This window comes from Leucopleurus acutus, assembly GCF_964270905.1.
Source record: "Leucopleurus acutus genome assembly, chromosome: 2".
Lineage (NCBI taxonomy): Eukaryota > Metazoa > Chordata > Mammalia > Artiodactyla > Delphinidae > Leucopleurus > Leucopleurus acutus.
In genome coordinates, this window is record NC_139143.1 from 180,682,473 (window position 1) to 180,693,629 (window position 11,157).

The window sequence follows — 11,157 nt, forward strand, 5'->3', positions numbered from 1 at the left end:
CTGGGCTGGGGAAAGAGGCCTTGGGGGGGAAGCAGGGTCAGAGCAAAGACCCAGGTCAAATGCTGCCCCCTCCAGGAAGCCTTCCCTGAACTCTCCCTCTCCTGCATCTCTGCAGCCCTCACTGTCTGGGGCACACCCTGCACTGCGCCTGGGTTGCCCTGGACATTCTTGGTCTGTATGAAGCTGCCTCGTCTCCTCGGGATGGAGCAGTGAGCCTGGATTTTGGTGTTAGATAGTCATGGATGTGAATCTAGGCTCTGGCACCTATAGGCTATGTGGCTTCTCTGAGCCTCAGCTTTTCCCTAAATCCCAGCCTCCATCCCACTGTCTTAACCTTTCTCCCTAGAAAGTGGAGGAGATTTTACAATACAAATGAAACCTTCAAGGGAGAGAGAGAGAGAGATTTGAAATGATTTTTAAACATGTGAAAAGGCACCCACCCACCATGCAATAAGTGCATGAAACTCACAAAGCTAACATGGGGCAAAACAAGCCCAACTCCAAAGGACGCGTACAGTAAGATTCCATCCAGGGAGAATTCAAAGATAGGCAAAAATAGACTGTATTATTTGGGTGTGCCTATTCAGATGATAAAACCATAAAGAAAAGCAAGGAAATACTTACCACAAGATAGTGGTTACCTCTAAGGGAAGGAGGGAGCTTTGATCAGAGAGGGGCTCGGTGGCGGGGGGCACTTTGGGGTATTGACCACGTTCCCTGTTCTATTTCTTAACCTGGGTAATGGTTGCTCAGGTGTTTGCTTTGTAACTATTCCTTAATGTGTGTGTATTCACACCCATACTCTCACACACACATACATACATATGTACTTTGCTGTATGCGTATTTTCCAAAGAACAAGGGTGGGTGTGTGTTCAGGGAGAGGAGGTGGGGTGGTCCCCAACCTCAGTCCTAACTAAAGGGAGGCAAATTAAAGCAACAATGAGACAGCGACCTCTCAGACTGGCCAAAAACGGAAAAGGCTGATAACGTACAGTGTTGGCAAGGCACTCCCACACTCCCTGCTGTGGGCAGGTGTATAACGTGGTACCGTCTTCTCGAAGAGCCATTTGGCAATATCTACCACAATTTAAATGTACCTTCCCTGTAACTCAGCACTTCTGCTTCTAAAAACGCCTCCTGCAGACAAAGCGTTTTCAACTTTCTTGCTAACTTTCTTGTTCTCCAAGTGCTTGTACCAACGCAAACCCCACCCCCGGTAGAAGGAGTTTCCAGTTGCACATCCTTCGCAGATAAGTATCTTCTAAGGTAAGTATCCTTTCATTTGAGTTCTGATCATTGGGGCTTTTCTCATCTGTGATTCGCTGGGGTTTTCTTTTTTCTTTTCTGTCGTTATTGCTGTTGCTGTTTTGCCTGTTTCTATTGTTTGGTTTTTCTTTCTTATTGATCGGCATTCTCCATTACCTATAAGCACTGAGTCAGCTATATGCACTGCAAAGCTCTTCTCCACAGTCTGGCTTTGTACTTGTCCTCCACTGTACGGAAGTGTTCAATTTTAATACAGTCTAATTTATCAATCTTGCCCCTAAAGTCCTGTGCTTTTGTTTTGCCTTGTTAAAGAAAACTTCTGACTGCTTTGAAGTTGAAAAGATATTCTCTTCTAAAAGCTTTAAAATTCTGACTTTCACCTTGAGATTTTTAACCCATCTGGAATTTATTTTTGAGGATGGTGTGAAGTAGGGCTCCAGGTTCATTGAGTGTCACATGATAACCACATGAGCATGGGTCTGGGTTCTGGTTCTCCATTTGTTCCGTTGGTCTATATTTAACCCTGCACCAATTTCACACTGCCATTGGCTGAGGCCCTGGACTTACCCACACAGGTGAGGTAGAGCACCGCATAGGCCAGAGGCTCTTGGCCGGAATGGTAGGAAATCTGAACCTGTAGAGAGATGGGCCCCAAGGTCAAGCTGGCTGAAGCCAAGAGCCCTGCCCCAAAACACAGGTCTTGGGGGATCTGGCAAGGAGGGGAGGAGTTCCCAGGAGACTCTGTGCACTAAAGTTGAGTTTACCAACCCAGCTCTTCCTTTAGCCTTCTCTGTGCCATTTATTTTTCCATGCCTCAGTTGGCCTATCTGTAAAATGGGAACAATTTGTGAGGGATTCTATGGAGACGTGTGTCCCGGTGCTGCCAATGACTACTGTGTGCTTTTGGCAAGCCCCTGCTCCAAAGAACAGGAGCTGGGGCTCCTGTTTCTGATCTCAGTTTCGCCATTCCTAAAATGAGGAGTTTGGACTGGGCAGGCTTTAGGGACACTCTCTTCACTCTGGGATTCAGACAGGCCTAGACTTGAGCCCAGCACCTCTGGGTTCTGTGACTTTGGCCAAGGCCCTTCACCTTTCTGAGCTACCTCAGTTTCCTCATCTGCAAAATGGGCTTTATGTAGGTCCCTACCTCAGAGGATTGTAGTGCAGATTTGAAATGATCCATGTAAAAGACTAACCTTATAGGAAACACCCAAGAAATACCAGCTATTGTTATTAGAGGGCAGGGGCTACGAGGTAAGAGTCAGTGCAGAGTTCTGGAGTCAGATGTCCTGGGCTCAGATTCTGCATCCACCATGTGAGAATATCCTGGGAAAAGTTACTGTCCGGTCTGGGCCTCAATTTGCTCAGCTGTAGAATGGGGATAATAATAGTTCCATAGGACTGATTATAGGCTATGAGGATTAAAAAAGGAAAGCACGTGACCTTCTTGACACGGTGCTCACAGCACACACCCAACAACTGTCAAAGGTGAGGCCGAAGATGGTGATGATGATAAAGCAATTCCAGGCTGATGTATCAAACCCCTTTGACCCACCGCCCTCCACGTGGACCTTCCCTTTTTGGCTCTGATGTTCTCAACTCGGCCAGAAGGTTCAGGATTTTATAGAGACCCCTCACCCCCCTGTCCTGGGAGCCCCTAAATCCTGCAGTTACTGACCCCTATGTGTCAAGCCCCAGCAATGATGCCCACCTCAGGCATAAAATTACCTGGATCCCGGGCAAAGGCGGGGAGGGGAAGTAGGGGACACTCTGATGACCCTCCTCAGTCCCTGCGGTCCTCGGTGCAGGGAGCTCAGACTGGGGAGGTATCCACACAGCCTCTGGCTCAGTGCAGGGCAACCAGGAGCGGCCCCTCACAGGATGGCTGGTCCTCTTGCCCTGCCCCGGGGGCCTCTGTCCTGACTCTCACCAGCTCTGCTACTTACTAATCATGTGACTTCGGGTAAGCCACGCCCCTTCTTGGTCTGTTTCCTTGTCTGTAAAATGGGTTCATTCTGCCCCACCTGCCTCACGGAACTCCCTGGATAGGATAATTTAGACACATGGATGGTAAAGATGTGGGGGTGATGGAGGGAGCCTGTCCCTGGGTGTCGAGCAGCTCTGACACCTGAATTCTAGCCTTCCCACCGATCGGCTATGTGGCTCCAGGACAGTTACTCTGAACCTTGGTGGCCCCACCTGTGAAATGGGGATCAGACCCTGCCTCTCAGGGCTGCTGTCGGGGCGGGGTGAGGTCACGGCTGCCCCAGGCTGGGCGCATGGTCAGTGCTCCTTAAAGGGCCAGTTTCCCAAAGTATCGCTCCCGACATGGAGTGGGGAACTGCCACCCACACGACAAGGCCTGGTTCCCATCACCCCTTTAGGGGGCGTCCCCTGTGCCCTGTGTCGAGGGACACCCGACTTCTCCCACTTTTTAAATCCCCCCTGCCCTGGGGCCAGAACACTGCCTCCAGCTGGGTCTTGTTAAACTCAAACTTAATGGGCAGAGAGAGGAGAGGAAGGGGAAGTATCCGGCCTCTGAGAAGTGAATGGGGGTCAGGAAGGGAGTGGGTTAGGGGAAGGTGAGGCCCCTGGGGAAAGGGGTCTCCCCAGGCAATGGCTTCCCTCCCCCATCTCTGCTTTCTCTCCCTCATTCAGAGTATCAGAGACCACAAGTCAACCCTCAGCCTACAGATGGGGAAACTGAGGCCCGACACAGAAGAACTAGGACAACTCCTCCCTTCACAAGGGGTCCTGGGAAGCAAGAGAAGGAGCAAAGGCTGGCTCCTGTTCAACACTAGGAGGAAGGTGCTATGATTAGCCCCATTTTACAGTTGGGGGAACTGAGGCCCAGAGCGGTGACGTGACTCACCAGCAGACTCACAGTTTGTGTTTGTAAGTTGCAGAGCTGGCTGGCTCCAGGGCCAGGCACTTACCCACTGTGCTACCCTGCACTCTGGATAAAGAGACGGCCCTGGGCCCTTGTGGAGTGAGATCACTGCCTCCCCATCACTCCCTCAGACCAAGGGACCTGCTTACGTGACTGTCATTGAGGTCGTTGCTGGGAGAGTTCATGACCACCATGATCTGCAACCCCGCATCACAGCACCACCGCCCGGTGTCTGCATGTTCCTGGTCCCTCTCCACTCCGGGAGAGATGGAGATGTCCACACCGGGGGTTCCACAGACCTCAAACATCTCTGTTCCCTCAGGTACTGACCTGGGAAGAGCAGGGAGCCACGGGAAGTGCTAGAGGGTAGCTCTTGTTCAGATGCTTGAGCCCTGGCTCAAACTCTTGCTTCCAGGAAGCCTTCCCTGACTACCCCAGGCCTCTCAGATTCTCACAGCAAGCTCCTGGAAGTCAAGCGTGGACCTCACACACAGATAAACATTCTCACACTCTAAGGTTCTGTGCTCGTTAACATTTCCCTTGTGAGTTCTCCAGGCATTAATTGTAGGGTTAACAATTCCATGCTGTTCTGTGGGCCTGGGACCTCATTTCCCCACTCCAGCTAGTCTGGGAGTCCTGTTTGAAATCAGTCTCTTCATCCTCTGATTGTCTGTGGGGTGCCTACTGTGCATGCTGGCACTGCTGGGCTGCGGAAGATACACCCACTGCCCCCGAGCCTTCAGTCTGGCTAGGGAGCTGCGGACAGCACTGCCCAGGGCAGCCAGATGGGATTCAGGGTGACGGGGTCAGGGGTCAGTGGGATCCCATGTAGGGAGAGACCACTGTGGGCCAGAGGAACCGGAAAGCTTCCTGGAGGAAGCAGCACACACATCCAGCTGGGAGATAACAGTAGCTGACTTTGGTTGAGCCCTTGCTAGGTGCCAGCCCTATTTGACTTTCTTTATGTGCCTTATGTCATGTAATCCACTCAAAAACCCCAGGAGGTAGCGAATATTATTGTCTCCCATTTTACAGGTGGGAAACTGAGGTTAAAGTAAACTGTCCAAGGTCATGGAGCTAGTTAGTGGCAGGACTGGGGTCCAAACCCAGGCCTCTGGCTCCTGAGTCCACATTCTTACCCAAGAGTAATAACAACAGTAATCATAACCCGCAGGGCTCCCATCCCCTGAACATTTACCATGGCAGGCTTGCCTGAGAGTTTCTGAATATCAGCTCATCCAATCCTCAGCACAGTCCCAGGAGGAGAGGATCATTACTCCCACTTAACATGGGGAAACAGACTCAGGAGGGGTAAGAGGCTTCCCCAAGCTTGCACAGCTGGCCACAACCACTACCCAGGCCCTTTCCCTTCCCTGCCTCCACGGGGAAGAAAGCAGACCTCCTCCAAAGCACCCTCTTCACTCCTCTGCCAGCATGAGTCTGACACTTCTCGACACGCCTTTCCTTTAAAAAAAGAGAAATACATGAAGCCTAACTGTACTCCACCAGGCGGGTCCCACTCCAGGGCTTGGCCCTGCCAGGTATCCTCACCACGTGGGAGGGGCTGACACACCTGTGTCTCCTTCCAAGCAGGGCTGCCAGATTTAATAAAATACGGAACACCCAGTCGGACTTGAATTTCAGATAAACAACAAACAATTGTTTCAGTATAAGTATGTCCCATGAAATAGCTGGGACATACTTACACTAAAAAAGTATTCATTGTTCATCTGGATTTCAAATTTAACGAGGCATCCTGGATTCTATCTGGCAACCCTACTCCCGAAGCTGTCATTTCCAGGGCTCTGTCCTATTGTGCCCTGGGTGTGTGAGAATCTAGATAGAGAGACATGGGGACACAGAGACAGCGACAAAGGGACATGAAAAGATATGGAGAGACAGAGAGACAGAGCCTCATGGAGATAGACCCGGGTACGAAGGGCCCCCAGCATCCTCCCCCCAAACACAAGCTAGAGCGGAGCGCCTTGGGTGGTCCTCCTGGTACGAAGCCCACCCAGTTCCCAGGCCCCAGCCTCTGGTTTGGGGTATCTCAGCCCAGCTCCCCTGCACCTCCCTGGCCTGGGGCTTGTATGAGGCACCAGGGGACCCCTGATGGAGATAGAAGTGCCCCTGCCCAGGAGGGACCCAAAGAAGCTGAGAGCTTGGTAGAGCCAGGACCAAGGTCAAGAGTCAGGTTCTAGCCTGGGCTGGGTGGCCCATGAGCCAGGCGACCTTGAACAGATCACCTAGCCTCCCCGGGCCCTGTTACCTCACCTGTAAAGTGGGATAATGACACCTACCGGGCCCTCCTCACAGGCAATTGTGAGGCTCAGGCACGATAATAGATGGGCAAGTCTTTTGGAAAACCACCGGCCCAGGATTGGGGAAGGGGTCACTAGGGTAAATTAGGGCACAGGAAATGGGTGGATGGGAGCAGCTTGAAAGGGTGTACTGGGGTGTCTGGGGAAGGCTTCCCGGAGGAAGGCAGGTAAGCCGAGGACAAGGAAGAGACACATCTAAGGGGAAGGGGCTTCCACTGCAGAGCCTTAGGAGGTCAAGTGCAAACTCAGGCTGCAACGAGCTCATTCTCATTTCACCCCTATGTCATGGGAAGCCAGCGATGGTTCCTGATTAGGAGAGGCAACACAGTGGAACCATGACGAGGTGGCTAAGCCTGTGGACTCTGGGGGCAGGAAGCCTGGGTTCAAATCCCAGCCCCACCACTCATTAGCTGTGTGACCTTGAGGAAGTGACTTGGCCTCCCTGTGCCTCAGTGTCTACATCTATAAAGTGGGGTGATGAGAAGACGAAAGGAGTGTGAGTAAACACTGGGGATGAGTAAAATTTGGAGGCACCTGAACCCATGCCCTCATTTCACTGCTGGGGAAACTGAGGCCCAGAAGAGGAGAGACTGGAAGACAGGGCCCTAGACTCCCAGTCTCGTACTCATGCTCCATCCTGCAGCCGTGTGTTAGGAAGATCAAAGGGGAGGTTTCTAGGCGGAGAGGCTGCATCAGGTACAGGAGGATCTGGATTCCCCATTTCCTGGAGGACAGGGAAAGCGGCCAGAGGCTCACGAGGATGAAGTTCTTCCTCCAGCCAGGCCACCCCGAGTGAGGCATGCTGCTCTAGACAGCGTCCCCAGCCCAGTCCTAGAGGCACTTGTGGCTGGGGACCTCGTCCTCTCCCAATGAGTAGGACAGTCCAAGACCCTCCCCAGCCCTGAGCCCTTCTAGCCAGCCCAAGGGCCCAACTGATCCAGTAGTACAGCCAGCCTAGGAGCTGGTGCACAGTGGGGAAAACATGATGGGAGGACCAACAGTTCTGGTTTGCCAGGGACTGAGGCATTTCCTGGGGTGCAGGACATTCCATGCTAAAACCTAGAAAGTCTTGGGCAAACTGGGACAGCTGGTCACCCTCACAGTGGTCAACTTCAGATCTAGCTGTTGAAAATGCAGATTCCAGAACCATAAGTTCTGCAGTCAGAGCTCAGGAACCTGCATTTTAAACCACACTGATGCCCAGTGAAGTCTGAGGACCATGGCTAAAGATGGACTGTCTCAGAAACAGTGCACCCTGGTCCCCCGGGAGTGTGGGAGTGACTCAATGCTAGCTCACGCCCTCCTGGGAATCAAGACAGGTCAGGTCTTCCTTTAGAGTCGTGCCACCCCTTCAATGGTGAGGATGATGGTGGCGACAAGGGTGATGAAGACGGCTCTCCTGGTCATAGGACGTCAGTACTATTTCCCCCACTTTACAGATGAGAAAACTGAGGCCCAGAGATGACAGGTGACTTGCTCAAAGTCACACAGCTGGTGAGTGACAGAGCCAGGACTCACAGCCAGTTCTGTCCCCACTCCCTTGCAAACTGAAACCCACTCTCTCCCTTCAAGGGCTCAGGGCCTCCACCTCTGGGAAAACAAAATCAGATATTTCAGAGCCACGAAATTGACAGCAAAGGTCTTTGTGGCTGAAAACAGGAAAGTTGACAAGCTGACCACCAAGGTCCCCAGCAAATTGGCACATAGGAGCCGAGGAGACCAAGGCCCCAACAGCTCAGGCTCTGGGTACCAGCTGCCCCTCCCTCTTCAGTGAGGCTCCCAGATCCCCGACTGCACTGGCCTCACCAACAGAACACAATTCAGGAAGTCACTGCCCCTCCTTAATTCCACGTCTTCCTGCCCCTGGAAAATGGCAGTCACACAAACACTTTTTACAAAGTTCAAGTAGTTAAGAGAGTTAAATATGCATCCACCTCCCAGAGCCCAGCTCTCTGCACAGGCAGGTTGGAGCTTTACAGCAAACAAAATCTGGTAGAGACAGAAGGGGAGGTGCTTTGTCAAACCGGGGAGGAGGCTCAGAGGCCTCCATGAGCAGAGCTTGAAATCCACTCTTCTACGCCAACCTCCTCAGAGTACCTATGGGGAAACTGAGGCCCAGGAAGGAGCAGAAAGTTACTCAAGATGATATAGCAAAGGGTGAAAGAGCTAGGGCCAAAACTCTGGGTTCCTGGCCCCCAGTGCCCCAAGCCTTTTCCTTCTATTAGACCACCTCTGCTGAGCAAGGGGTGAGCTGTTTGCCCTTCCAGCTAGGGCAGCGGTTCTCAACCCTGGCTGCACATCCGATGCGTGGCTCAGCACACCTGTGTATTACCCTTCCTTACCCTCCTCCCTAAGAATCCCTATTCAGGGGCTTCCCTGGTGGCGCAGTGGTTGAGAGTCCGCCTGCTGATGCAGGGGACACGGGTTCGTGCCCCGGTCCGGGAAGATCCCACATGCCGCGGAGCGGCTGGGCCCGTGAGCCATGGCCGCTGAGCCTGCGCGTCCGGAGCCTGTGCTCCGCAACGGGAGAGGCCACAACAGTGAGAGGCCCGCGTACCGCAAAAAAAAAAAAAAAAAAAAAAAAAGAATCTGTATTCAGGAGAGCAAAACCCCCTCACCAAGTCTGGGCCATCTCCAGCTCAGTGGAAGGAAGGAAGACAGGGTTTAATCCACTAGTGATCAGAGAGCCCCAGTGGTCTTGCTCATCCTGCAAGGCTCTGGTTGGTGCCCTTTCTCCAGGAAGCCTGCCCTGACTGCTCAGCCTGTGCTAATTTCTCTTTTCTCATTTCCTCCTTCTCCCAGTATGGCTCAGAGTTTGTTCCCCAGCCATCTTGCAGATGGCAGGTTTGGGGACGCTTGAGGCTGTCTAGAGAGCCAGGAATGATACTTAAAATGATGATGATGGTGGTTATAATGGTAGCAGTTACCATAATCGAATGTTCACATGCCAGCCATCGCCTACGTGCACTACATGCACAATCTCATTCAATCGTCCCAATAGCCCTTTGAAGTGAAGGCCAAAGCGCTCGGGCTGCATCCTGGCTCTGCCTCTCCTCACTGGTTGTGTGACATGGGGCAAGTGACTTAGCCTCTCTGTGCCTCAGTTTCCTCATCTCTGCAGTGGGGATGAAGACAGTACCCATCTCACAGAATGGCTGTGAGCCTCAGTTAACATGTTAAGCCTTTAGGGCAGTGACTGGCATGGAGCAGCCTCTAAGTATCATTGCTGATATTATGATGACCTTCATTCTATAGACAAAGAAAGAGCGACTTGAGAGACTAAGTGACTTTCCCAAGGTCAGACAGCTGCTAGATCGCAGAGCCAGGACTGAGCCACCACGCCCAGTGCCCTTTCTTTCGTTGGCCCACAGTCTGAGCACTAAGGATTCCTAAATCACTGTATCTCCGAGCTGGAAGGGACTTTAGAATTAGTCCAGTCCCATTCCCCTTGCAAGACAGGAATCCTTTCCACAGCACCCCTGCAAGGTGGTCCAGCCTCTGCTAGAACTGCAGGCCAGGGTTCTCAGAGGGCAGGGGCCACGCCTGCTTGCTCACCGTTGTGTCCCCATGCCTGGCACGCAATAGACCCCCCAAAATACTTGAAATACTCGATGAATGTGCGAAAGAACAAACTAGGAGCTCTCCCCCATCCCCAATGTGGTCTGGTCATTGGAGGCCCGAGGGTCCCCCGTGTGAGAGTGCCAGACGCTCCACCCCCCACCCTGTGACTGTCCCACCCACAGCTCCTTTGCAAACCCCAAAGTGGCCCATCTACCCACAACACCCCAAGATACTGCTGCCTTTGCCTCTCATGGCCCAAATCCTTCCTCCATCCTCTAGGAAGGTCTGCAGGGAAGGAACCAGCCCCGGGGCTTCCTGGGGCAGGTCAAACTAGAGACACATCTGCCCCATGGGTGTGAGGAAGCCAGGGCATGAGGCAGCCGTGGGCACACAGCCCTGGAGGAGGTGGCGATGCCAGCCGGCACAGGTACACCTCCTCCCTCATCACCCCTCTGTGGCTGCCACCTGCTGCAGGATCAGCTGAATCCCCTTCCCACTCCTCACTGCCCACCCACCCTCAACTGGGCTTTAGCTCCTCCTACTAGCTTGGAGGGCTTGCTCCAGACTTGGTTCCCTCCCATGACCAGCTCCTCACCCCCTGTCATCTAATGCCCTGGGACCAACCCCATCTCTGCTTCTAAGTTCACTCCAATTTTTAAAGTCTTAGTCTGAGACACTGGTTCTCAGCAGGGTGTGATTTTCCCTCCAGGGCACACTTGGCAACGTCCGGAGATGTTTTTGGTTGTCATAAGTCGGGGTGTGCTACCAGCATCTAGTGAGTAGAAGCCTCTCTACCCCCATTCAGTCTCCCACACTTAACACCCCCTAGCGGGGGGTTCTTTAAGAAGCCTGGCTGAGAAAGACGAGGACCCAAGCTTCCATGATTGACAGCTATGCCAAGGCCAAGGCTCAGGAGAGGGCAGCCAAGTCAGGCCTGAGCCTTGAGGAAGCCCCACACAGCTCGCAGGCAGAGCCCAAGAGGTCAGCACCAGGGGCCTGCAAAGCCCCAGGCTTCTGGCTCTTACCCATAAATGTCCACGAGGGTCTCCACGCCAGCCACACACATGGCACTGGTGGGATGCTCCAGGGACACTCGCACGATCCTCTGCAGAGACAT

General features: G+C 52.9%; 1 protein-coding gene across 1 annotated transcript in view; it reads right to left on the reverse strand.

Annotated features, from left to right (window-relative positions):
- The window catches only part of PADI3 (peptidyl arginine deiminase 3), a gene marked incomplete at both ends in the record, with an annotated part of 28,379 nt that extends 17,222 nt beyond the window's left edge, over positions 1-11,157 (reverse strand). Inside the window, 3 exon segments of the mRNA XM_082833004.1 lie at positions 1,836-1,902; positions 4,308-4,488; positions 11,066-11,157. Of these exon segments, the coding sequence (XP_082689130.1) occupies positions 1,836-1,902; positions 4,308-4,488; positions 11,066-11,157 (340 nt within the window).